We start from the raw sequence: 27,532 nt of genomic DNA on the forward strand, positions 1-27,532 counted from the left end.
AAGGTTTTGCATGTTTCAGCAAGTCATGTAACGGTGTGGCTGTGTCTGAGCAGGATGTGCGTTATTTCTTGGCCATCCTGTTCAGGATATGTTGTGGAAGGAACTATTCTACAAAAGCAAGAATTTATCTAAAACTTGCGTAAATGACATTTATAACGTTATATATTTATTAATCAGAGAATAACATGGAATATGGTTCTAGTTTACTTATGATCAGAAAGAGGGAATATATATACAAGATAGGAGCCCTAGGCATTAATGGCTCATTATTAGGAGATAATATCCTATCATATCTGATTTGATCCTATACTAATTACAATATATCTACATATCTTACACTCCCTCTTAAGTTGGAGCATAGATGTCAATCATACTCAATTTGTTACAAAGATAGATGACCTGAACCCCATTCACTAGATCTCATGTGTCCTGTTAAGATGAAGTTTTCCTTGATCTTATTCTAAACAAAATGACAATCAATCTCAATATGTTTTGTACGTTCATGGAACACCGAATTAGAACCTATGTGTAAGGCTGCTTTATTGTTGCACCATAGTTTTGCTGGCAACGAGGTTTTAAGAGCAACCTCCTTTAGTAACTGATGTATCCAAACTATCTCACATACAGATTGTGACATAACTCTATATTCTGCCTCTCCACTTGATCATGACACCACATTCTTTTTCTAGCTCCTCTAGGATATCAAATTTCCTCCCACAAAGACACAATATCTTGTAATGGATCTTCTTGTGGCCTTTGAACCACCATAATCAGCATCACAAAAGCACTCAATATTTGTATGACCATGATTTCTGTATAATGTCCCACGACCCGGAGACCCTTTCAAGTAATAAAGCACATGCTCTAAAGCTTCCCACTGATTGATAGTAGGTGAGACCATAAATTGGCTAAGTATACTGACTAGATAGGTGATATCAGGACGGGTCATAGTAAGATAATTCAATTTTCCAATCAATCTTCGATACCTCTCTGGATTCTCAAACGGCTTGCTCTTAGCAGCATCAATGTGATTCTCAAATGGTATGCTTCCATCAGCATCAAGTAGTGAATTATAAATAATAGGAAAACTATTTGGCGCAGCCCCTAACTTTTCAGTTTCCTTCAATAGGTCAAGAACATACTTCTTCTGAGTCAATAAGATTCCTTTCTTACTTCTCAAGACCTCAATTCCAAGAAAGTACTTTAACAGGCCCAGATCTTTTGTTTGGAAGTGAGAATTAAGAAAGGACTTAAATGATGAGATCTCCGACATGTTACTCCTTATAATCACAATGTCATCTACATACACAACTAATAGAATCATGCCAGTGTTTGTTCTTTTATAGAACACAGAGTGATCACACTTACTTTGACATATGCCAAACTTCTGCACAACAGCACTGAACCTATCAAACCATGCACAGGGACTCTGCTCCAGGCAATATAAGGATCTCTTACGGCGACATACTTTCCCACACTCTCCCTAAGTAACAAAGCCTGGTGGTTGCTCCATATAGACTTCTTTAAGGAGATCACCATGTAAAAAGGCATTTTTGATATCCAATTGATGGAGATCCCAGCCATAGGTTGCAGCCATAGAGATCCAAAGACAAACGGAGGAAAGTTTCGCAATAGGGGAGAAAGTTTTAGAGTAATCAACACCATAGGTCTGAGCATAGCCTTTAGCAACCAAGCGAGCTTTAAGACGGTCAAGGGTACCATCAGCTCGAGTTTTAGGGGTTAAGACCTACTTACACCCAATAGCCTTCTTCTCTGCCGGTAGATCCACTAAGGTCCAAGTGCTAGCTCGGTCAAGGGCCGCCATCTCCTCTTCCATAGCAGCACGTCAACCCGGGTGGGCTAAAGCTTCATGAAGGGTCTCAGGTACGGAAATAGGATCTAAAAAAGAGACAAAGGCACGAGAAGCAGGGGAAAGGTGGTTAAAAGAAACAAATGAGGAAATAGGATGGGCGCAAGTGCGTTTATCTTTGTGAAGAGCAATGGGCAAGTCAAGTGAAGGGTCTGGATCAGGAACACGAGGTGTCTCGGAGTCAGAGATAGGTGTAGGATCAGGATGAGAGATGCTTAACACAGGATCTGATGACAAATCAGACAATGGAGGGCTGGAATTTGGGACAGTGACATTGGTCTCCTTGGAACATCTTGTGTAGACACGAGATAGGGGTGGTGGCATAGGTGCCTGAGCAAGAGCTAGAGCCGGAGGTGGTGGAGTGGGTGGCGGGAGAACAAGGTACACCAGAAGGTCATCCTCTTTCACAAATAGAGGAGGGACAAGTGAAATGGATGGAGAAAAATATGGAATCGATTCCTGAAAGGCATGGAAGAAAAAACTAAACCGGACCGGCTGATTCAACTAGGAAACCGGTGAACCGGTCTAGTGTTCAGTCTGGTTTACTAGGTGAATTGGGTATTGTTCAAACCGGTATTGAATCGATTAAATCAGTCAAAACCAGTGTTAAACCGGATAAACTGTAGGTTAGAGTGGGTCAGCCGGTTTAGTGATTTAGCCCCTCCTTCTGGAGTAAAACAACGTCGCTTTGTCGTTTAAAAAAAAAAAGAAAAACCCAAATCTGCTCGATCTGTAATATGATCTCGAGAAAGAAATGAAAAGAAGAAAAGAAAATCCATATTTGTTTGCCTGTCCGTCGATTCTATGCTCAGTCTTCTAATCGAACTTCACTGGTGCTTGTGGTCGTTGTTTTCACTCTTTGTTTCTTGCTCCATCGCCGTCTCTTATTGCATGGCTGTTGTGCTGGATCTTCATCTCAGTATTTCTCTTGCAAGACGCAGCTCGTGTTGTTGGAAGGAAAGGAAAAAGAAAGGGAAGAAAAAACCTTGTGCTGGTTGAAAGTAACGTGAAAGAGTAAGGAGAGGGGAGTCTTAGGTCAGGGGAAAATGATAAGAGATTCTGCAAAAGTGCAGAGAGAGAAAAATGAAAGTCAAATTAGGCATATGACATGATTTGATAGATCAACGTGGAAGGGGAGAGGATGGGAAAAAAGGAAAGCCTTTCACGTGCTTATGCAGGAAAAAAAGAGAGAGAATGAGAAATAAAAGTAAAAATGTAAACTTGTTAAGAGAAAAAATAGAACTAATAGGTAAAATTTAATGGGCTATGAGTTTATGAAAAAGGGAGAGAATAAAGAGGGAAAAAAAAGAAAATAGAAAGATTAAATAGTATTTTTTTATAATTAGAATAAGAATTTTTTTTACATATTTTAATTAAATTACATTATTTTAGTTATTACGGTTTAACTCGGTCTGACCTTGATTTGACCAACTAATCCTTGAACTAGTACATCAACCGGTTTATTGACCGGTCTGGTTTTTTGTTCTTTGCTAAAAGGTGACATTTCCATAAACTAGAGAACGATTAAGAGTAGGAGAGAAACACCGATAACCCTTTTGAACCCGAGAGTATCCAAGAAAGACACATTTAAGAAACTTCGGATCTAATTTGGAGACAGATGGTTGTACATCCCAGACAAAGCAAACACACCCGCAGATCCTGGGATCAACAGGAAACAAAGGTTTTGAAGGGAAAAGAGTAGCATAGGGAATGTTACCATCAAGAACTGAAGAAGGCATGCGGTTAATGAGGAAGCAAGCAGTGGAGACAGTATCAGCACAGAAAGTTTTAGGAACCTTCATTTGAAACAGAAGTGCTCGTGCCACCTCTAGTAAGTGGTGATTTTTACGTTCCACATTTTGAGCTGGTGTATCAACACAAGAAGATTAACGAAGGACACTATTTTGAAGCATATAGGATTGAAACATGGTAGAAAAATATTTTTTAGTGTTGTCATTTTGTAAGGTGTGAATGGAAGTATGAAATTGAGTTTTAAGTTTTGCAAAAAAGGCACAAAAATGAGAGAATAATTCAGAATGACTTTTCATTAAATATAACCAAGTTGTATAGGAATAATCATCAACAAATGTAAACAAAATATTTGAAACCCACTGTTGACTCAATAGGACACGAACCCCAAACATCAGAATGAACTAGCTCAAAAGGAGACAAAGCCTGTTTATTGACTCGAGAAACTAAGGGAAGACGATGATGTTTGACAAACTGACATGACCACAATATAAAGATGACAAATGTTGAAACTGAGGATAAAATTTTTTTTAAAGAAGACAAAGACAAATGACTCAAACGACAATGTGCTTCAAAAGGAGTGAGACCACCGGCACAAGCCACAGCACGAAACCCTTGCTTGTCAAAGAAATAATGTCCACCAGATTCATAGCCCCTACCAATAATCTTCTTCGTCAAAAGATCTTGTATCAAGCAATGATTAGGAAAGAGTGAGATCCAACAGTTTAATTGACGAGTAAGTTTACTAAGGGAAAACAGGTTAAATGCAAGGTCAGGCACATCTAACACACATGACAAATGAATGGAGGGGGTAGGTTTAACGATGCTCGATCCGAGGACCCGTGAATGGGAGCCATTGGCAATAGTGATAGTTGAAGGATTGGCGTAAGAATTATAAGTGGAGAAGAGATGGTGGTTACCTATCATATGGTTAGTAGCACCAGAATCTATGATCTATTTGGAGGAAGAAGAGACAAGAGCAGTAGCCTCATTACTTGTAGCAACGAAAGCATTCATGGGTGTTGCAATAGATTTTAATTGAGTATATTTAGTAGCAGAGATTTTGATTTTGTCATCGGCCAGCGTTGCCACATGGGTAGAGTTATTACGTTGTTGTTTGTTTTGCAGCTTGCGACAAGTACGTTTTGTATAGCCAGGTTCTTTACAGTAGTAACATATCACCCTACTTGTATCTAGAGTAGCTCCCCCTTGCTTGGAACCGCCACGGTTATTCATTACATGACTATCATTTGGGCCTCGACTGATGAGACCACTGACAGGAGCAGTCGGAACTGGTGATGAAAGGTTCTCAGTCCTTATCACACGAGAAAACACCTCCTAAAGAGTAGGAATCTTAGATCCAGATAAAATCTGAGAGCGAACAATCTCATACTCAGGTGGGAGCCCAGTGAGAAAACTCATGATGGCCACGTGCTCTCGTTGGGCCTGTTGAGCCTTTAGATCAGAAGTAAGGGGCATTAGGACATTCAGTTCTTCATACATTCATTTAAAATCCATGAAGTAAGTCTTGAGAGGACGATCTTGCTTCTCTACGCGATAAAAAGCTTTACAAACCTCATAGACTCGAGAAATATTTTCCTTGCTTGAGTATAAAAATTCTAAATAATTCATCAATTCTTTAACAAATTCACAATGAGTAATAGAAGGAATAATCTCACTGTCAATGGAGTTGCAGATCTGTAAGAAGAGCCGTGCATCATCCCTTAACTATGATTGACGAGAGTCAGTGGCTGGACGGTCTTCAGTTAAATGATTCTCCTTCTCAATGCTTCATAAGTAGATACGAATAGTCTTACTCCAATTCATATAATTTGTCCAGTTTAATTTATGTTCAGTAATCTTAACGACCACTAGTACCACTTCAGAGGTAACTGCACACTTAGTATCACCCATGAGAGATGAACAGAAAAGAAATAATAATTCTAACGGTGGGAAGAAGGAATAAGTAGCCACAAATGATCACACCAGGGACCAAACAACACCGCCTACAGTCTGTAGAAGGTAGTAGCAATAACACTAGATCTGAAACGCTACTGTTCAGAGACCAAACAGAAGCCAAATAGCAAACCTAGCTGAACAGAAGCCAAAATCCACTCAAAGAGGAAGACCCAGATCCGAAACACACTAGGGATGGATCGAAAATGAAGAGGTGAATTCAAGGAAGAATTTTGACGTCGAAAAGTGGCTAGCGTTGACAGCACGTGACACTCACGGGCTCTGACAGTGATGGCTCGTGACACTCACACACTTCGTGGATGGTGACAAAATTCCGTTGACTGGTCGGTCAGGACCTTGCAACTCTCCCTGGCCGGCGTGTGCTCCCACCTGAGACCAGAAACAGGAGCCCTAACAACGAGCACAAAGCTGATGCAAAACAGAGACATAGCGCAACTAGTTTTCAGAGAAAACAGAACCGAAGGGATCCTAAAAAGTCTACTTTGATACCATATTAATTAGAGAATCATATGGAATATGTTTCTAGTTTATTCATGATTAGAAAGAGGGAATATATACACAAGAGAGGAGCTCTAAGCATTAATAGCTCATTATTAGGAGATAATATCCTATTATATCTAATTTGATCCTATACTAATTATAATATATCTACATATCTTTACAATATTTAAATCTCACGTTTGCAAAACTTTTTAGTTTTTCAAGCAAAATCGAAAATACCATGTCAGAGAACAAAATCAAAATTGAAAGTAGAAATTCGTATTGGGCAAGGTTATGGGAAAACAATGATACTAGGCATGGCTTGCTAGTTGCTCATCTACTGCTACTGCAATGTGTTTGTCTGGCATCCCTTATATAAACACTATTTTTTCATACATATCTCATCTTCTGCAAATCACGATTAAAAAAACTGATCCAAAACTATATTTGCTAATGTGAAAATATCATTCCAAGTTTTCAGTCTAGTTTTGTTTTCAATCCGTGCAAAATTTATTTGCTCCATTGAAAATGTTACCGATGAGGTGAAAGGTGCCTGGACCTTTTGCATCTAAAGACCTGCGACACTTCACCATGTCAAAAGAGTATCACACGAACAACAAAAAATACGTATGAGGGACAATTCCCTTATTTACTATCTGCCATCTCTTAAAAATCTCTGACATCTCCAAAATACTCCCTAAATTGAAAGAATCTGAACTCCGTCTTATCCCTGCAACATTTTTTAGCATACAAAAATAAGCCGGTCGGCATTTAAGTCTGCAGGCACCGGCACAACCTTAATAAAGCCGGAGAACATAATTATAATTGCCAGGCAACATTCACCCCTGCCTCATTTTGGAGCCAATATTCATTCTTTTTTTTTTTTTTTGGGGGGGGGGATTCGTGGGGTGAAACAAACTAAAAAATGATCATCTTCCTCGAATGGAAGTGATTCCCAAAGCAGTTACAATCAAGATGGGGCAGATTTCAAATGCTCTCACTCAAGATTCCCGAGGTCATGATATTCTTGAGATACGGTGATAATGCCATGCCACAGTCGCTAGTGAATTTGCCATCAATTTCCCAACCATGGACCTACCTTGATCCTCACTAAGAACGCAGAACAACGTGCAATTCGATATGGGAGCAAGAAATTCGCTTGCCTTGATCATCGCCTGCGGACCAGCATGCAAAAGCATTTTAGGAGAAAAAAAAAAAAACAATGAAAATAACAGTTTCCCCTCTAAAAGATCACCTATAGTATGCTATAGCAATTCCTAAATATTATCAATCCACCTCCAAACTTTTGATCAATAATCTCTAACTATCACTATTCTTAGGCATCAAATTAGTGAATCAAATTCTGCGCAAGTCCAAACGGTACAGTTATCACTGCCCAAACATTCCATTAAATGATAAAGAATACAAAGATATGAAGCACAAACTGAAAGTGTTTCACATGTTGCATCGTCATTCTTTATCTATTCTACTTTGTTTTCACAATTGTTTAAAATATAAACTCCATTGATTTGTTAAATTTCTGCAGTACAAATTGTCCTACATAGTGTGCTTGTATTAAGGACAGGAAGAGTAGATGACAAGAATAAAGAAACAATTTAATCCCTTCTGGTGAATCAAATCTATTCTTCCTAACAGAAGTCCAAATAAAAATCTTCTATAAGCTTTAAACTCTTGATCACTATGACATCACAAATGATCGTTAGATGTCTAAGGCAAACAAAATACAACATTATTTTTGAATGCTTACCTGGAAAACCGCCTATTGCCAGCAACATCTCTGTCTCTCTGGCCCTTCGGTTGTAGCAAAGCCCTCTCCCTCTCCTTCTCTCGCTTCTCTCTTTTCAGCCTTTCTTCCCTCAACTCTTCCAATGTTTTCTTCCCACTCCTCTTTTTCTCATCCTTCGGGTGACCATCATCTGAGCCGCTATCACCATTAGCATCACCGTTAGGTTTTTGGAGATACCAAGGAAGCTTAACCCCCTTCCCTGCAACCCCATAACCCAACCTATATTTCTCATCATCTGGAGTCACAATCTTGGGCTTCGCATCCTCTTTCTTCATCTTCTTCTTTTTGGACCCATCTCTTTCTACTGCACCGTCATCTTCTAACCCTTTAATTGGGTCAAAAATCTTAATTCCTTCAAAAAGATTAATGTGACCAGATTTTGGCTCTGATTCACCAGGTTCCACAGGTTCAGGTTCAGGTTCAGGTTCCTGAGGTTTTATTAGTGGAGCCAAACCTCGAGCAGCTCGCAGCCGCTCCAGACGAAACTCAGCGTCCCTTTTTCTCGCCTGCTCACGTTTCAGCTGTTCTTCTCTTGCTGCTTCCTCTTCATCGCGCCGTACTTTCTCCCTGTTCTCGTAATTGTACACATTCCAGCGCTTCTGGGGAAGGATATTCAGACCTCCATGACCTCCCATAATCAATTATATACCAAAACCAACTGCACATAAAAACGCGTACCTTAGACGGAAGAAGGGAAAGTTGAAATTCGGAAGCCACAGGCAAAATTCATCGAAGGTATTAAGCAAAAATATAAAGATGAATCAATCATATTCAATTTCAGAAATTACAGTTCCCGTATCCTCAGAGAAATAATATCAATCTAGCTATAATTGATTCAAAAGTCGTACTCAAGACAGATAAGAAGGGAGAAACCTACTTCCAGAATTTGCGTGAGAAATAATCGAACCTAACCAATGAAGTACCTGAGAGGCGCAGATAGGGATTAGCTTGAAGAAGATTGTGATCACTGCTGCCAGATAATACCGATATAGCCAAGTCCGATTTATCGATCTTCTTCTGTTGCTTTTGCCTTTAACAATTTCTCGAGTCGTGTATTCCCTGCACGCTCTTGGATGGCCAAAAAGTCATGGTAAAAATAAAGATCTTATTTTATATGAGGGAAAAAAATTTTCTGTTCCTAATATTTTTAATTATTAATTATATCATTAGTTCGAAAATGATGCAGGAAAAATGTAAACATTTTTCTCAGAAAAAAATAATACTCAGTTTAAAACTTGTACATGCTGATAAAACAACGTTATTTGTTTCACGTCCTTTTCCTTGCACCATTTTAAAACTATTTTTTTTTTTTGACCGGAGAACCATTTTAAAACTATAAAAACTACTTTTATGTGTTTATGAAAGTAAGGGATTTAATAAATAATGAACAAAACCACAACGACCAAATCAATAATTGAGCAGAAATCTATGGGGTGTTGGCGAAAAAAAAGAGAAGAAAAAGAAATTTATGGAATAATCATTTTTCTTTATATATATTCGTTTGATAAAAATATTTGATCGGAATGAAATACATTGCTATCTTTAAGGACTTTTTATTAAAACTATATGATGTTTTTATTGAAATATTTGGATAAAAATTTATTTATTCATCTTTTTAACATTACAAAATGAATTTAATTATTTTAAGTATGTTATTGTCTTATTCTAATAATTTATATTTGTGTTAATCTATCAATAATAATTTTTTAAAATTTTTTGAAAGTCATAATGATGTTTTAATAAAAAAATGAAAAAAATTTCATCATTGGAAAGGTATGCTATAATCTCATTGCTAAGAAGAGCTGGCTATATGTATCCTTATCTGCTCACATCTTGTTTTTTTTTTTCTTTTAAATACATCATAGATAAATTTTCCATAATATTTTTTCATATAAAGGATTTAAATTCCTCTAATATGTCATAGAGACTGAGTTCCCATACCAAAGAATTTTATTAAGTAAAGCCTTATTAACAACTCATATAATCAAACCATCTTAGGACCTCAATCTTTTAATATTAGAACTAATACTTCTAATCACCTATATAAAGAAGATTACTTCAATAGATCTTGATTAAATTCTTTCTGACATATAGGATCCTTTGAGGAAGACAAGTGTAAATCATGCTGGAATCTTTTAAAAACAAAAGTAAGATACTATAGACTCAAATTTTTAGGAGGAAGAAAAGCTCTGAGAGAGAATTCATAGAAGCACATTAAATATTATTGATAAAGGATTCTGTTCTGATTTTCACAATTGATGAAGCCTGGATTTATATTTCTTTGGCTTTAGATGCAAACAAGTAACTTCATACAACCCAACTCGCCAAAACATAAAATAGAACAAACTATGACCCTCGAAACATAAGGCAGGACAAGCATTCTTTATAAAAGCTAACTTAAGTCAAAGGCTTATTAGGGGGTGTTTGGATAAGCCCAAACTATGGTTTGGAGAATACCTTCTGGAGAATAGATTATGTGACGAATAGATTTTGAAAGAATAGATTTTCTGAAAAAGTGATTCTGATAAAGTAAGAGTGTTTGGATAGTTGTTGTTAGAAGTGCTTTTTTATATGTAAAAATTACTAAAAAGGACATAAATTTAAATGATAATTACATATAAAATATATTTCATAATATATGTTTATTTGAAGTAATAATTTTTTTAATAATATATATTTTGATAACATAATAAATAAGACATAAATAATATGAATAATAAATAATTAATGTGTATATATATTTATAAAATAATTACAATATTTTTAGGAAAATGATTTATTTTGCTAATAAAAAATATTATTATTTATTAAAGAGTTTAAACATGAATATTATTTTGCCAATAAAAATATTATTATTTATTAAAGTACTCCCAAGCTTCGAGCTTTCCCTACTTCCTTCCTTATCCCCTTCTATTCATCTTTCCTATCTTTACAGCTTTGTTGCACTTTGTGCTTGTCTGTTTCTTCTGATTTCTTGCAGTGAAGTCGCTCTATTTGATAAACAACAAAAAACAAAGTCACTCTGCCTCCTTCGTTGAACCCTCACAGCATACTGCTGGCAACGATAATGGACTACACACTGCCTCCGTTTGACGACAGCTTCACTGCTGAGAAGCTATTCTGCCAAGGTTACTCCTACACTTACGATGACGTCATTTTCCTCCCTCATTACATTGACTTCCCTACTGATGCCGTTCAGCTTGCTACCAGAGTTAGTCATAATGTGCCTCTAAATATCCCCTGTGTTGCTTCTCCGATGGACACTGTCTCCGAAGCTCACATGGTCGTCGCCATGGCTGCCCTTGGTGGTATCGCTTTTATCCACTCTAATACGACGCCGTCCGATCAGGCTGCCATGGTACGTTTCGCTAAGTCGCGCCGAGTGCCGATTCTCTCCAGCCCTGTCTTCAAAGCACCTTATGGGAGGATTGAGTCGTTGGATGATTCTGGTGACTCACCAACAGCACAGCACGAATGGGAGAAGAGGTGACGGCACAGGACAAGAGAAATCTTCAGAAGGAGCGACGGAATGGGAGAAGAGAAATGAGAGAAGAGGCCTTCGTTGAGTGGGAGCTACTGATAGGAGTAATAATTACTCCAACGACTATTTGTTACTCCTCAGAAGCTACCCCCGCGTGCTTGTCCCAAACCAAGGTTTTGCCAGAAACCTTGGTTTTAAAAAAAAAAAAAGGGGTGTTTGGCAAATTTTTTGCCAAACCATGGTTTGGCAAAAGAGCCAAACACCCCCTTAGCCTAATAGCATCCAGGTGCGCCTTGGGATTTAAGTTAGCTTTTATAAAAGCTGAATTAAAGCATAAAGCAAAAGTTAATTTATTAAAACACAATTTTGATTTGTTTGAAAGCGCTTTATGCAAGTGCTTTTCGGGTTACCAAACACTATCCTTGACGAACCTTGGTTTTTATTCAAGATGGAGATTAATAATTAGTTTTTATTCAAGATAGAGATTACTAAGAAAGCTAGAAATTGTTCTATTTTTGTATGGTTCTTAAGAATCGATGAAATTCAGAGTTTATTAAAAAACAATTGTTATTGAAGATCAAGCAATAGATAGCCAGAGCAATGCTTGATTACTTCAAAACAAAACTTGATCTACTAGGCCCATCAATTAAATAGGAAAGAACTCCCTGCCCGGAGAGATACTTATATTTAGTGATCAACAGTATTTTAAATAATATATCCAATAGAAAGATACCTGTGTCTAGCGGAAAAAAAAGGGGGGAAAAAAGTGGAAGAACTCAACCGCATTATTTGACAACCTATAAACAAACATGCAACTTCTTCCAACTATATGATCTTTTTACCCTCCTCACAAACATTTAAAATATAAGACGCAACAGGCACGACCCCATGCCATGATGTTGTGTACATCTGATGAGAAACTTCATACCACAAATTAGAAAAAAAATAGTGTATCAATCATCAAAAAATGAAGTCATTAAGTTGAGTATATTTGCTCTTATGTCCATTCTTCCTGATGATGTATGCACTTTCTTCCGTGTCTGCATTCAAACAATTCATCCTGTGCCTGTTCATAAGGAAGAGTTATTTGATGAGGCCAAAACCACCCACCATTTGACACTTCGACATGCTCTAAGAGAACGTCTGATTTCACGTAGGAAATCACTAAAATCATGGTTTTGACGGAAGCAGCCGGTTAGCTGCTTTCGCCAAAACTGTGGTTTTAGTGATTTTCAACGTAAAACGAAAGAGTGCCAAGACAAAAATATAATAGTCAACAAGAATTGTAAAAACATTTTACCAGGCGAAGTGGTCTTCACAGCATATAGAACCCCATATAATTGCAAGACCAGCTCCTTTCCTGCATTCACAGGAAATTAACACAACAGAAGAAAGGGCATGGATAGTTCTCATCAAGCATAATATGGTAAAGCATCCAATGAGAACTTTGGGTAACTGCATGCTTCAGTAGAAGATGGGGATTGGAAAATGATGACGTTGAGATCACATACCAAGCTGCAGTATACATGTCGTAGAATTTTTCAAAGGCTTTACTGAAGCAGTAGTGGCAAACCAACAGATCCTTAATGCAAGTCACCTTGCAAGTTGACTTGCAACATTTTACCTACATTGAATACAGATTTGAACAAACATGTATTGGTACAGTATTCCACCCACCAGGATTATAGTCAAAAATTGCCTCTAAAGCATTCGTAACTGACGTTACCTCAATGGACAACACCATAGTTCATACATATTACATGACACGTTAAAAGTAAACACACATATAAGGTCAGGAATTAGTCAAAAAGAATGGTCAAGAAAAAGGAGAAACTTACTAGACGTTTAAGCTTGTGTGAGTAAAACTGCTGATGAGATGGGTGTGTTCGTATATGCTCATCCAAGTGTCCTGCACTGGAAAATAGGAATCTCAGAATCACCTGGATTGTTGAGACACAAACTAGCTAACACACACACACACACACAAAAGGTTGGAAAGATGTTGGGGGAACGAAAATTGATTACATCCGTGTGACTTTTCTTCCCACAGTAATTTTCTCAAGTATGACTAACTGAAGCAGATTCTGAGAAAAGCGAGAAAAACTATGTAAACCGGAGAATTGAAGTTCCATGAGCTAGGGTGTGCAGTACTATTTGGCATCCCACCTGCTCTGATGCAAGCCATATTTGCTCCAACTATCTCAATGCTACAGGGAATTAATTTCAAGAGGAGATCACGATAGCCATTTGCTTTCCAAAGAGATGTTTTAAGATTTACAAAATTCTCAGAACACCAGTGTTCAACAGACTGGAAACTAAAACGCCTTCCATTTCCCCCATAAAGCCCCTCACAAAATATCTATCAACAGCCCTAGTTATCCTCCTATTAAGCATGAAAACAACCATGCTATCACAGAAAAGGGACAATAGATCCCTCTCTCTTCTCTTTTTCTCTTCCCATGAAACCAGGACGTCGGCTCTCCATTTACTAACTCAGAAAAGGTTGCCCCCAAACCCCCCGGGGGGGGGGGGACTGGGTTCCAATTTTACTCCAAATCCTTTTTTGGTGAAAGGATCAAGTATTCTCAAAGTCTAGCTTCAAAACAAAACCATTATTCCCCCCAGTTTATCACCATCAACAACCTAATTAGCTATTAAAGCTGCTTCAAGAATCAATTTACCTACATGAGATAAATGCACTCCGGTTCTCAAAGTAGTACTTGATAAAACTTCATCCAGCTGCATGTTATGTGATTAGAGTTTTTTCCTTTTCTTTTCTTTCTTTTTCTTTTTTGAAAGAGAAGAAAAGCAATGACAGCTAAGGTCAACGCTTTTGTCATGTCATCAAATGCAGCGGCAATCTTAGCTTACATCAGTAATAGGGTCGTGAATCAAAATTTCATCAAATATCAATGTTCAGGCCTATGTTTATAACATTTCATATAGAAAACAGCTTGGATTTCAATTACCTCCTACTAAAGACTAGAATACCGTGTGACAGCAAAAATTGTTTATTACATCATTCACGAATGGCAACATAATGGTGCATTGAAAGATAAAAAAGAGTATACAGAAACATTTCCACATCTCACTAGAAAGATGCATTCTCCAGAATACGGACTTATAAGCGTAGGAATCATCACATTCAATAATTAAAACATTAGAAACCTTTTAAGAAACTTGCAAAGATCGAAAGATATGAAGAAATTCTAACGGACAATAGCTATGGATAATTCTGAAACAAAATACGTAATCAGTATATAAGTGTTCAGCTTACCCATCACAAATGACAGTATCACAATCAAGGCATGTCGCCAAATTTGATGAGACACGGCATGCATTACAACTTGCTGACAATATTGTTTTACTAATTTGGTGGCATCTGCACATAACAGTCAATAAGACTATTATAATTGGTAAGAACTCCTCTTACAACACAAAATACAAAAAGAAAGTTCCAAACCTTCTATATAGTCCAAGAAGATCCTTAGGAATGGAACTTGATTTCTTATCTGCTACAGTGGCCTAGGTCAAAAGGAAAAAAAGAAAAGGAAGAAACTTTAGCAGACTTTTACGTTGTCAAATATATAAATTCATGGAATGGAATAGCCGAGCAGGTGGAATGCTATGACTGAATAGCATGACAAACCTGGATGCTAGTATTCACTACACAGTCTTCAGCTAGGTGCCCAGGTTTTTGGCATTTCCAACTACAGTAAAACAACTTGCTGTAAAGATATACTAATCCAGGGAAGCAAAGAAGTATATCTATTTGCATGGATGTGAGCAATGTAAAAGCTCTCATTGTAACTAAGGATGGGGATATTGATGTTTAAATTTCCTAGAGCATTACACGGTATTAAAGATAGGTCAGCATCGGGGTTGTATCAGAAAAGTCATTTGAGCAGATGAGCAGATAATTATAGACTTCTTGTCAATCAGTTTTATCCTGCCATGCCAATTGGCCAACCAGAGCCCATTTTGACTCTAAGGACGGGATGATTGAAGTAGAAACATACCATTCATAAGTACAGAGGCTTGATCTTGTTTTTGACCAGCGATGCCGGTTATAATCCCATGTACTCTCACCAAACACAGGCACTGTTAAACCATAATCAAGTCTGGATGAAGAGAAATCTTGAACTTGGTCATGACAGGAGCCCTGAGATCAGCATAAATTAAAAATGAGAAAACTTAGAAAGCAGAACATGTGGAACTCTTATTACAGATATCTAACAATAAAAGCACCTCATTGAGTCGGAGAATTTCCAAGAGTTCCTTTTTGCACTCCATACTACAAATGTCATCATCTGTCTATCAAAGCATGTAAATATTAACATGACCGGTCATTGCACAAAGCACAACATGTAAAGTGTTAGCTAATGTGATTACAAATATCACAGCTTACCTCATTGCATATATACTCTCCATATCTACCACATATGAGGCAAACAGGTTCTTCAAGAAGAGGAAATCGTTGTTCATTTCTGCTTTTGACTCCATCAAATTCTTTTGCATCGCCTTATTAATGCGCCAATTCAAACAAGACATTAGAACATTATGATACTAATATAGAAATAAAAATAAGCTGTCAAAAGAAAACTTGTAAACATGCATATCAAGAAACAAACCAGAAGTCGGAAGATCCTGCTTTTCCTCACATTCTAAAGGGAGGCTTTCGTCACCTGAGCATCCATGAAGATAATAGAAAGTTAAGGAAAAAAAAAAAAACATGGCTAATTTCTAGAAAATAACATATTTCTTTAAATTTTTCCCAAGAGACAGGCACGGCAGATCAGTTAACCAATCATGCACAAATCAACATACAAGAAGAACAACAATATAACAATGCATGCCATCACCGGAATATAATAGTGTGTATGTATATTTTGTAATATTCAGAATATCCTCAAACTACTTTGGATCTCTGTTAGGCTGAAAGCATTAAGATTAAAGGCCTTCCAACAAGTGTGCTTCCCGGAATCCAAACTTGTGTTTTCCTCCTTACGGTGTGAGACCACTTACCATTTCAACCAACAACTTGTTGGTTAAAATAGTATATTTTATTTTGAAGGAAAGAAGGATAAAAATTAATGGCTGTCAAGTGTTGAAAGAATCCAACGAATCCAAGATAACATTTCCAAGTTTCCAATGTACTCCATTTATACAAGCAACAAAGTAACTGCATCTGTTGAAGTTTGAGGAAGACTGAATTAGAAGGGCGGAAAGCTAAACCCAATGAAGAAGAGGATGCAAAACTGAATGAACAAGAAGTGTAATTCTGAACAATGAATTAATCGGTTCACATGGTCATTTCAATAATACACATATACAATGCCTATCTTAACTGCACAGCACATTCTGGGGAATTCACATGCTACATCCGATTGCTAGTTTCATTCTCTTTGCATCTAACTAACATAACTACCATCATCTTTCAACACTATATCAGTGGTGTAAAATGTTTCATAAACTTACTAGTGTAATCCACCAAGCTTATGGCAGAATTAGGGTTCCCCTGCCACAGAGAAACCAGAACATCAAGAACAGAAGATGGAAGAGGAGGAGTAACTTGAAACATATTAATCCAGCCCCAGTAACTGAATTACCAGAACATCTTCAGTCAATTTTTCGTAAGGCAGAGACGAACCGACTTCTTTCCTGCTCAAGGAAAAATAAATGAATTCCCCAGGTAGACCATGAACTGGAAACATTGCAATGAATGTGGACTTATATATCAAATTCGAAGCGATTAATGAAGCAAAAGATCACGATACGTGCCTTCTCTTTTCAATGTAATCGTGATGTGACAAAGAGATGTCGTTCTCTTCAGAGTCAGCTTCAATGGTTTGCGGTGGGTTCGGATTCCGGCGACGTTTCTGGGTGGGCTTTTTCTCCTCGGATTCAGCCGGAACATTACCGGTGGCGATATTGTAAGCTGCAAATTGCGTAAGCCAAATGCCTAGCTCTGAATTAATACGAATATAAAATAATTAAAGACAAAAAAATTCAAGCAAAGCTTGACCTCTGAGGTTCTGAAGAACGGAGGAAAGACTGAATTGTTTTTTGTAAGAGATAGAAGGGTTCTTGTAGAAATTGGTTCTCGTTCCCATTCTCTCGTTCTATGTGCCTCCGAATTTCAATATGCAGAGCCTCACTAGCCAACTGATTTCAATCGACGAGAGAGAAAGAAACCGGTGAACAATCTGATTATGCCGAGAACAACACAATAATAATATGCTGCAGTCATCAACACGGATCAATCACCAATCATCAATATGACAACATAGCGATTAGCATTTCACAAAGGCGCACGAAGCACGTAGAATGCGAATTCAAGTGCCGTGAGAATTATCTGTCATGTCACACGTGAAGTATTATCCCTCACCTTCCGGGTAACACACCCGCATATTCTCAAGCAGTCCTCAACGGTCCAGGGCATCCCAAGGGCAAGGTGAAAGACAGGCTCTCCTTGCTTAAATGCCGGAAAATTTATTAAATTAGTTACTTGTAATAAATATGTATTTTTTAAAAAATACTCTTTACAAATTATATATATTAACTAAAACTATCGTTTGATAGAATCTTTAATATATACAACTACCATAAAAAATACTTTGAAAAAAATAAAAAAAATATGAGAAACAAAATAGATTGAGATTTTATATTTAGAATCAAATTAAAATTCAAACTAACTCTTTCATTAAGAACCGAAGATAGTATAATAGCTTAGAAAATTAATTTAGAGATATTCAAAAAATTAGTTATTTTGATTATTTATCACAAATATGTGTTGATCTCCTTAAACTATCTTTTTCCATTATATGCATTAAATTATTACAATTATTCCTTGGTGGGTCATCTTTAAGTCAATAGGGATATTTAAAAAAAAAAAAAAGGAGACGAAGTGGATTGACATTTTATATTTAGAACCAAATCTAATCTCTAACTAACTTTTATCCTACCTACGAATCTTAATATAAGATTCAATTGACTAATTTAAGAAAATTAATAAAATTACTAAATTACTTTTTTTTTTGGTAGTAGAAGAATACAAAACTCGCTAACTAGAACAGTTCGACGTGTCAGCGTATACGCAATTTGTAATAAGCTGAGGCATGTTGGAGAAGCGATGATCCCCAGGAGCTGCGCTGAGGCCTTCCTTTGCTCATAAATCAGCAACCATGTTTCTCTCTCTACAGCACCAACTAATGTAGGCGTCCCACTCGCGTTCTAGGACCTCAGTGATTTCCTTGAGCAAGACTTCGTGATGTCCTTCCACTGCAGCTCGACTCTTTAGAGCTTCGACCACCTCCAAGCAGTCAGACTCGATAATGACATAGTGCTGACCAGAGTCCTAAGCATACTTCAGCCCCCAAAGAATGGCCTAGGCTTCGGCTCCAAAGCATTTCCCTTTCCCCATGTTACATATAAAGCCACCTAGAGGCTCTCCCTTCTAGTCCTTCATTATCCCCCCCACATGCTTGCGTCCTTAACTTCGTGGAGTAAGCTCCATCGATGTTTACTTTCGCACACCCTTGCTCAGGTGGTTGCCACCTTTTCGCATCTCCCCCATCTCTTCTAGTCATCGAGTATGTCCCTATTTTCCAACTCGCACACGCTTTAACCTTAGCTAGTACTTCCTCCACCTTGGGTTCCTTATAGTCAAAAATCCTGGAGTTTCTGGTTATCCAGAGTTGTCTACAAGTAATCGCAAACCGGTCCTTCCATTGCACTTTATCCCTCGGAGATGTCTGTTTGAGGTTCCAGTCGATCCACCTTGTTACGTCTTGAACTGAGAAAAACTTAGCACCCACTTTGCATGGCACCAAATTGCCCTACACTTCTTTAGCGATTCTGTAGTTGCGGAGTATGTTCATGCAACTTTCCACCTTATTGGTGCACCACTGGCAGTCCACGGTTGCTGCGAGGCCCCAGGAGAACCGAGTTTCATTAGTAAGTAGCCTGTTTTGTGAGCAGAGCCATAGGAAGTTCTTGCATCTTTGTGGTATACTCAGTTTCCAAATTGATTTCCAGTAGTTCTTGTTGGACGAGTCCCCCTGTCCACGGAGGCTATTGTACACCGATCTAGTGGTGAAGCTCCCTGACAACGATAAACTCCACGTCGGGGAGTCTTCTATATCCACATTTTTGGCTAGGTTATCAATTTCCCGGACGATAACCTTAGGTAGGAATGAAGCATATTGATCTTTATGCCATTCCCAGGTCGCCATCATAGCTTCCAGCACGCTCATGTCCTTCAGGTCTTTGGGGACTTCAGACGTCACCCAATCTAAAAGTCTGCTCGTCGTGGAACCCATCTACCTTTCCAAAATCTGACTGAGCGCCCATTTCCTGGCTTCTAGTCCAATCTCAATCGGATGTCCTCCCACTTTCCTTTGATTCCCTTCCAAGCTTGTGAGCCCCCACGGCGTTTGCCGATCACAGGTAATAAGTCATCTCCACATTGGTATTTCTCCCTCATGAGCTTGACCTAAAGGGAATCCCTTTGTTTTATCATAGCCCATCCAAGCTTCATCATAAACGCATCATTCTGGATCTTTGCTTGTCGCAGACCTAGACCTTCCTCTTCTTTCTGTATGCAAACTTTATACCAGGATACCAGATGGACCTCTTTCTATCTTCACTTCCGCCCCACAAAAAGAGATGGCATCTCTTGTTTATGTCCGAGCAAACTGCAGTAGGTAACGGTGCAAATTGCATTATGTACGTAGGAATAGTAGATAAGGTTGACACCACCAGAGTGCTTTAGGTTGCCATTGAAAGAGACTTTGCTTTCCGGGTCGTTAGTCTAGTGTCCATCTTGTCAATGATGTTCTGATACGTTCTCTTGGATACCCTTTTATGGTGCAATTGCACTCCTGATATTTTCCCAAGTCCATTATCAGAGTAAAGCCTAAGAAGTTGCTAATCTCTTGCACCCGGTTAAAGTTGACGTTAGGTGAGAAGCAGATACGTTATTTAGCATTGTTCACCTTCTCTCCTGATGCTGTGTAAAAGTCTACCAAACACGCTTTTATGAGCCCAGCCTGATCAAGGGAAGCTTCTGCAAAGAGGATTAAGTCATCTGTGAAGAACAAGTACAAGATTGTTGTCCCGTTCTTCTTAAGTCTAAACAGTTTCCAATTGTCCTCATCCACTTCGCTTTGAATGAGGTGCACCAATTTTTCCATTGCAATGACAAAGAGGTATGGAGACATGGGATCACCCTGTCGAAGCCCCCTCGAGGGAGTAAACTCTCTCCTTGTCTACTGTTCCAAAGTAGTTGTAGCTTTGCAGTCTGAAAGCAAGAATCAATTACACTGATGGTATTCTCGGGTAAGTAAAGCTCTCTCAAGCATTTTGAAATAAACGACCATCTTACTCTGTCATAAGCCTTCTCTAGGTCAGTTTTGATAGCCATAAATCTCTTTTTCCCCTTCTTGTTTCTCATCGAATGAAATATCTCGTGTCACTGTAATATTATCCACCCCTTGTCTACGTGGCACAAAAACTACACTGGTTGGGGCCTATCACATGTGGCATGACTTTTTTAAGTCTATTTGTTAGCACCTTCGTAAGGATTTTGTAGATCACATTGCACAGGCTAATAGCTGAAAGTCCCTAATAAATTCTGCGTGGTTGATTTTCAGAATCAACATGATGTTTGTGCTGTTTATTTTATGTATCTCGTCTGGTTTAGACAGCAATCAGTGAACCATGTTGACTACTGAGCCTCCCACTACGTTCCATTGAGATTGGAAGAATAACGGGTTGAGTCTATCAGGTCCAGGGGCCTTTAAAGAGTCCATTGAAAACAGGGCTTGCTTGACTGCATACGAGCATGCATCTTTGGCCATGTCATTCAAAACCGTATCATCTATTGCGGGGAACGTCCTTCCAAAATTGATGACTGGAGTATTTTCATCGTCACGAAACAGCTCCTTATAGAAATGAGAGCCTATATTCATGATTTCGTCCTGATCGTAGACCCACTCCCCCTCCTCATTCTTTAAGGCTTCGATCCAGTTCCTCTTTTTCCTACTTTTCACCATCGAATAGAAGAAACATGTGTTCTTGTCTCCCTCATTATACTAACTGCAGCAAGATCTCTCTGGCCATATGATTTCCTCTTGGATTAGGACTTCTTCAAACTCTACCCACAATCTATCTCTTTCCATCTCCAACTTTGGGTTATACACCATTTCGGCATCCCTCTTACTTACGGCCTCCATTTTCTGTAGGAGGTGCCTCTTTTTTTTATTTATATTCCCAAACACTTCTAAATTCCAGGTCTTTGCATTCTCTGAAAAAGCTTTCACATTGTCTTCTCATCCTCTAGACAGCACCTAGGAAGTTTTTATAAGGTCCTGGAAGCCCTCATGTGTTACCAATAGAGCAAAGAACCGAAAAGAGTGATCTTTCCTTACCACTACCTCGTTTCTGAAAAGACGAAGAAGAAGTGGCATATGGTCTAACTTGAAAGGAGGTAGATGTGTCACTGTCACGTGAGGGAATTTTTCCAACCAACCAATATTAACCACTGCTCTATCCAGCCGATTGCGACTCCTTCCTCTTGACCACGTGAATCTCGGCCCATGAAACTCAAGGTCTATTAAGTCGTACTTTGAGATCCACTCTCTGAAAAGCTTATTTGCAGGTCTTGGCCTCCTCATGTTTGACAGTCACTCATCTCTTAAGATGGCATTGAAGTCCCCCCATACACACTAATGCTTACTCCTAACTCTGCGATGGTCGTAAGGTATTGCCATAGAGACCTTCTTTGACACCCATCAGGACTTCCATATACAATAGAGATCTCCCAGGCTGTATGAGATCCCTCATTGAAAATACAATGCACAACTTGATTGTGTTTCCTAGTGATCTGAAACTTCACTTCTTTCATCCAGAAAACCCAGATGCCTCCACTGAATCCCACTGCTTCCACTACGTCATAGTGATCGAAGCAGACATGATGTGCCAATCTGCCTGCTCTATCACCTCTCAGTTTAGGCTCTAGGATCATGAGAAAATTAATTCTATAGCGATGACACAAATCCAACATCAGCTGCCCGAAGCCCTTGCTTCCTGCTCCTCTGGCATTCTAGACAAAGAGATTTATGTCCCCCTTACTATTCATAAGGAATGTGAGGAGAGTTTGTTGGCAGTAGCACTCTTAAAATCTGGGGCTCGCAACCCCCTCCATTTACATGATCATCCTCTAGTCGCTCTCTTCATCCGATAAAGGGTTTGTTATGACCACAAAACTTTCATTTTTTAGTGATCCGGGGTCCAGGGGGTCATCATCTCCACTCATCTTTCATGTGGAAGGTGAGACCTGCATGGTGGGGTTCTCTCTATAGTCTTCCTTGTAAGAGTGGGTCCTACTTTGGCTTCTATGGTCTGCGTTATGGATCCTTTGACTGATTCTGTAGGGCCTACTAAATTGGGCATGTCCAACTTTTCCTTGGCTTTTGGGTAGGTGTCCATGGGCCTAGGTGAGTCGAACTCTTTCACCGCCTACTTGTTTTTCTTGGGCCCATTCATAGCGATCCCCTTTTAAGTCTCAGGTTTTCTTAGTAGCCCAGATGATGCATATTTAAAGGGATCATGAAAATTAAGTGGTATGTCAGCATCCATTGTGGTTGGTTCCGCCAAATCTTCGCTAACGGTCATATCAAGCGTGACAAATCCCGATCCCTGACCCTGCGTTAATGACTCATGCAAATTTCGGCAGGGATCTCTTCCTTGCCTTTCTTGTCCCAATGGCCTTCGTCCCTTCCATGGCCTTTGTACCACCATCCATCTGCCGTACACTGGTGATGCTGTACCGTAAGCCTCGCCATTCTCCTTGCTGTATCCACCATCCTCCCTTGTTTCTTCTGTCTACTCGTGATTCCTTCTCCTACCTTCATGTAGAGTTGTCTTGTTATTTCCAATGCAGTGATCTGAGTCATGCCCATACCTGGCACACCGAAAACATATCGCATGGGGACCCTCGTATTCTATCTTCTTCTCCTTCCTATTGATCAGGACACATGGGAGGAGAGGTTTTGAAGGTCCAGGTGGACGCACATTCTTGCAAACCAACCTTTGGTTTTTCACAGCGTTGTATTATCTATTTTCAGTACCGGGCCAATCTGACTTCCCACTACATGCAGAATACCTATGTCGTAGTAGTCCAGTGGTAGCTTAGCTACCCCAACCCGTCTGGCTATTTTAGTCACCACCTCCTCATTTGGATCAAAATCCTCCTTCCACGATTGGACATTGATATAGTGGTCGAAAATCAACCATGGTCCCCCAGTCAAGGCTAAGTCATAAGATTTTGTCCATTTATAGTTGACCATGAAGAAACCCGAACCTATGTCAATGGTTTCTGCTTCCCCCCATAGTTGATTCACCTTCTTGTCTAGGATGTCTTCCCTGACCATTCGTTCAAAGACTGTGACGATCAATGACCTCCTCGACGTTTAGCTAGTCTTCTCTTGAATTCTGGAAGCAGCACTATATTCGGCCCCTTCACCATTTGCTCCACTTTAATCCTCAACTTCCATCCTTTGCCGTACCACCAACCATCTTCCTCTTCCAACCCCTGGGTATCCGTGTTGCTGTCATTTGAAATAGCTTCTTGGTAGGATCTACGCTTGTTGTCCCCTGTCTTGTTGCCTTCCAACCTAATTGGGTCCTCTACCATCCAGTCATCCATCAGGGAGCCATGGCACGGTCATTAAAGCAGATTCCCTCCCCTGTTTGCACCTTTTCTTGCTTCTTTCCAACACGTTCGCCTCCTCCTCTGTCGTCGGGCTCAACTCAACTTTTCCTTCACCATCTGCTATTTCCAGGAACCAGAGAAACAACGCGAGTGGTGAAATTACTAAATTACTTGATTATATCATATGTTACATAAATGTTTATATGAATTATTAGATTATATATCAATTAAAATTTTAAAAAATAATAAATATAAATAGTTTAAAATAATTTAGCGACTTTTCTATTTTTATCAAATAGTCAACTTAGCTATTAAGGATGGATGTATTGGGGTAACCTGTAACTCTTCTTATTTTTAAGGGAAAATTTCAATTAGGGACAGTAGCTAATAATTTATTTCAAACAGCCTCCCAAAAAATTTTGAAATGTTACTGTAAAACCAAAGGAGCAAACTAAAATTAATTTAAGAAAGGAAAAGACATTTGTGCCCCTCAAGCTATGACTCTGAAACTCTTCCTCCTCTCTCTTTTAAAACTATTGATAACTCAAGCTTTCCTTTCTCTCACTCTCCAAAAAATCCAGATCATTTGCTGTCGTCATTTTCCAGTAAGGAGAGCCTTCGTCATCACTACTATTCTAGTATGGAGTGCCTTCACCGTCAGTGCTATCTTTGCTGTCATCATAATCTCTCTCTCTCTCTTTGTGTACAGTGGGTTTGGTTTGGGTTGTTCTGAAGTTTTGAACCTTATAATACTATAAAATCCTTCTTCATTTCTTCTATTATAGATTTTATGGGTTTGGTTAGGGTTGTTCTGAAGTTCTGAACCAGTGAGAAATTTTTTTACTACTCAGATTTGAGATAAAATTATATAGTGGGTTGATTTTAGATTCACACCGTTGAAGATTGAGAGTAAGTCTTTCATTTCCTATCATGAATTGTATTATGAATTTGTAAATTCCACTTCTCCAGAAAAAATAGTGATTTGGTGCTATGAAAGCTCGTGTTTTTGTTGTGAATTCATAAATTCCTATTGCAAATGTATACTATGTTTAATTATTGAAAATTGATTGAAACTAATACTTGAATTATATGCAGCAACGTATCATATATAGTTAGCGGCAATGGAATTAAATATTTATGAGTTCATTGATTATTGAGTTTTTATTGTTGCACCTGTGTGAATGTATTAATGGTTCTTATCTTTGTGCTATAAGAACAACACACTGTGCTAAAGTCTGAGTTGTTGTGGTGGCTCATTACTTACAGAAAAAATACGAAGGTAGCGCTATTGTGAAACTGCTTCAACCAATAAAGACACAATAAAAAATAGTGATGACTTATCAATTGTTATATTTCTATCCGAGATGTAATTTAAACTACTTTAGAATGTATTCAAATTTGTGTATAGAGAATTTGTACAATCAGTTTTGGAAAATATATATTATGATTATGTTTCATGTCAATTAATTCTAATCTTTTGCTTATCCCCATTAGTTTATAAGTATATGATGTACTACTCACAAATGAAATTAGGGAATTTGCGGCAAAGATACATTGCTTAACAACTTCATGTTTTAGAAATGTAGCTGTCATATTGACAACTGAAATTAGAAAATTTGTAAGAAAGATATGTTTATTAACAATAAGAACACGTCCATTTGCAAGTGAACTAGTTGAATTGAAGAAGATGAACATGATAATTCACAAGTCCAGGAGGGACCATTTGCAAGTGGAATTAGGTAATTTGCAACACGGATACGTCCATTAACAATAGAAATACGTCTATTTGCTAGTAGATTTATTTAATTCATAAACACAACAATTCACAAGTCTCTGAGTGATAGTTCACAAGTGGAATTAGAAAATTTGGGACGATTATGCCCATTAACAACATAAATATGTCTATTCGCAAGTGAATTTATTTCATTCATAAAGTTGAATAGAACAATTTACAAGTAGAATTAGGCCATTCATAATATAGAAACACCTATTAACAACATAAATACATCGATTTGCAAGTGGATTAATTTGTTTTACATTTACATAGTTGCCAGCGAATTTCAGAGTAGTGCTTCATATATCATTTTGCTTTCTAAGGTCTTCACAGATTTGCCTCCTGCATGGAAGATGCTAAATAATTACTTTTCACTGTTGCTAGCCATATATGATATGTTGCTGCACATCATTCAAGTATTAGTTTCAATCAATTTTCAATAGTTAAACACAATATATGTTTGTAATAGGAATTTGTAAATTCACAACAAAAATAAAAGCTTTCACAGCACCAAATCACCATTTTTTCTAGAGAAGTAGAATTTGCAAATTCATAATACAATTCATGATAAGAAATGAAAGACTTACTCTAAATCTTCAATGGTGTGAATCTAAAATCAACTCACTGTATAATTTTATCTCAAATCTAAGTAGTAAAAAAATTTCTCACCAGTTCAGAACTTCAGAACAACCTAAACCAAACCCATAAAATCTACAATAGAAGAAATAGAGAAGGATTTTGCAGTATTATAAAGTTCACAACTTCAAAACAACCCAAACTAAACCCACTGTACACAGAGAGAGAGAGAGAGAGAGTATGACGACAGCAAAGACAGCACAAATGGCAAAGGTACTCCATACTAGTTGTAACATCCTAAGTTTTACCGGGTCTTAATAGCCTCTTTTGGGTTGATTTTGAGGATAGATTGGTGATTTAATCTTGATCTTGGTGTTTGGGTTGGATTTGAGGTTGGTTGGAGGCATAGGTGAACGTACCCCTCTCAGGGTATGTTCGCCGCGGCGAAGTTTACTTCGCCGCGGCGCACCGGGAGTTTCAGAGGGGAGTGTCTTTTCGGGAAGGTTTCGCCGCGGCGAAGTTCTTCTGGGCGAGCGAGAGTTTCCTCTCGGGAAGCTTTCGCCGCGGCGAAGTTTGGAGTTCGCCGCGGCTAAGTCGGTTTTTCAGGCGAGTAATCCCTCTCGGGATTAGTTCGCCGCGGCGAAGATGGAGTTCGCCGCGGCGAAAGGTCGCGAATCTATATATTCGCGGGAGTAGTCAGCATGCGAAAAATAAGAAAATCTGAGGAGGAGAGAAGAGCTCTGCTAGGGTTTCGAACTTTTGGCTTGGGGAAGACATTTCTAAAGATCCATTACCTCAAGTAAGTGATTTTAACCTCTAATCTTCTTTCTTTCTTGAATTTCCATGGGATTTATGAGGATTTTTGGTGGAACCCTAGATTTTCTAAGTTGTGATTGAACTGAGGTTTTTGATCGATTGTTTTGAGTTTAATTGATTGCATTGGGTTAGTTTAAGTATTTAATCGGTGTAGTTTCCTTGGATTTAAAGAATCTTGAATTTTGGAGTTAGGGTTTATGGAAGTGGATGATTTGGGATTGAGGATGATAATGTAGAGATTGATTTTGAGTTTTGTGAATTGGGTTATGTTAAGGAGGGTTAAATTG

At 38.4% G+C, this 27,532-nt stretch overlaps 3 protein-coding genes across 4 annotated transcripts; all 3 read right to left on the minus strand.

The window, feature by feature from the left end:
• Positions 1–694: 694 nt before the first annotated feature.
• LOC114741636 (uncharacterized mitochondrial protein AtMg00810-like) lies at positions 695–1,273 on the minus strand. The gene has a single exon (XM_028929895.1). It carries the CDS (start codon positions 1,271–1,273, stop codon positions 695–697), a length of 579 nt encoding a protein of 192 aa, XP_028785728.1.
• A 5,427-nt stretch (positions 1,274–6,700) lies between these two features.
• Positions 6,701–8,919, minus strand: LOC114741641 (leukocyte receptor cluster member 1-like). Of its 2 annotated transcripts, none has more exons than XM_028929900.1 (3): positions 8,807–8,919; positions 7,845–8,541; positions 6,701–7,251 (listed from the first exon to the last, which is right to left on the minus strand). In XM_028929900.1, the coding sequence occupies exons 2-3, from the start codon at positions 8,516–8,518 to the stop codon at positions 7,245–7,247; spliced, it is 681 nt and encodes a 226-aa protein (XP_028785733.1). In that variant the 5' UTR covers positions 8,519–8,541; positions 8,807–8,919; the 3' UTR covers positions 6,701–7,244. The 2 variants fall into 2 exon arrangements, with proteins under 2 accessions (XP_028785733.1, XP_028785734.1); XM_028929901.1 differs by lacking the exon at positions 8,807–8,919 and adding an exon at positions 8,761–8,780.
• A 3,212-nt stretch (positions 8,920–12,131) lies between these two features.
• On the minus strand, positions 12,132–17,797 carry LOC114741633 (uncharacterized). Its single transcript, XM_028929892.1, has 15 exons — positions 17,390–17,797; positions 17,146–17,302; positions 16,974–17,025; positions 16,843–16,882; positions 15,996–16,049; positions 15,773–15,885; positions 15,613–15,678; positions 15,384–15,526; positions 15,014–15,074; positions 14,828–14,889; positions 14,642–14,746; positions 13,203–13,278; positions 12,876–12,988; positions 12,665–12,724; positions 12,132–12,430 (listed from the first exon to the last, which is right to left on the minus strand). Exons 1-15 carry the CDS (start codon positions 17,475–17,477, stop codon positions 12,325–12,327), a joined length of 1,296 nt encoding a protein of 431 aa, XP_028785725.1. The 5' UTR covers positions 17,478–17,797; the 3' UTR covers positions 12,132–12,324.
• Positions 17,798–27,532: the final 9,735 nt, after the last annotated feature.

This window comes from Neltuma alba, unplaced genomic scaffold, assembly GCF_004799145.2.
Source record: "Neltuma alba isolate B1F8T4 unplaced genomic scaffold, ASM479914v2 tig00003454_pilon, whole genome shotgun sequence".
Taxonomy (NCBI): domain Eukaryota; kingdom Viridiplantae; phylum Streptophyta; class Magnoliopsida; order Fabales; family Fabaceae; genus Neltuma; species Neltuma alba.

Excerpts from the sequence above, each read along its gene's own strand:
- LOC114741641 (XM_028929900.1), bottom strand. The coding sequence starts at position 8,518 with ATGGGAGGTCATGGAGGTCTGAATATCCTTCCCCAGAAGCGCTGGAAT.
- LOC114741636 (XM_028929895.1), bottom strand. The coding sequence starts at position 1,273 with ATGTCGGAGATCTCATCATTTAAGTCCTTTCTTAATTCTCACTTCCAA.
- LOC114741633 (XM_028929892.1), bottom strand. The coding sequence starts at position 17,477 with ATGGGAACGAGAACCAATTTCTACAAGAACCCTTCTATCTCTTACAAA. Across the intron at positions 15,527-15,612 it reads AAATTCTCCGACTCAATGAG|GGCTCCTGTCATGACCAAGT; the intron begins GTGCTTTTATTG and ends TGCTGATCTCAG. Across the intron at positions 12,725-12,875 it reads GACATGTATACTGCAGCTTG|GAAAGGAGCTGGTCTTGCAA; the intron begins GTATGTGATCTC and ends CTGTGAATGCAG.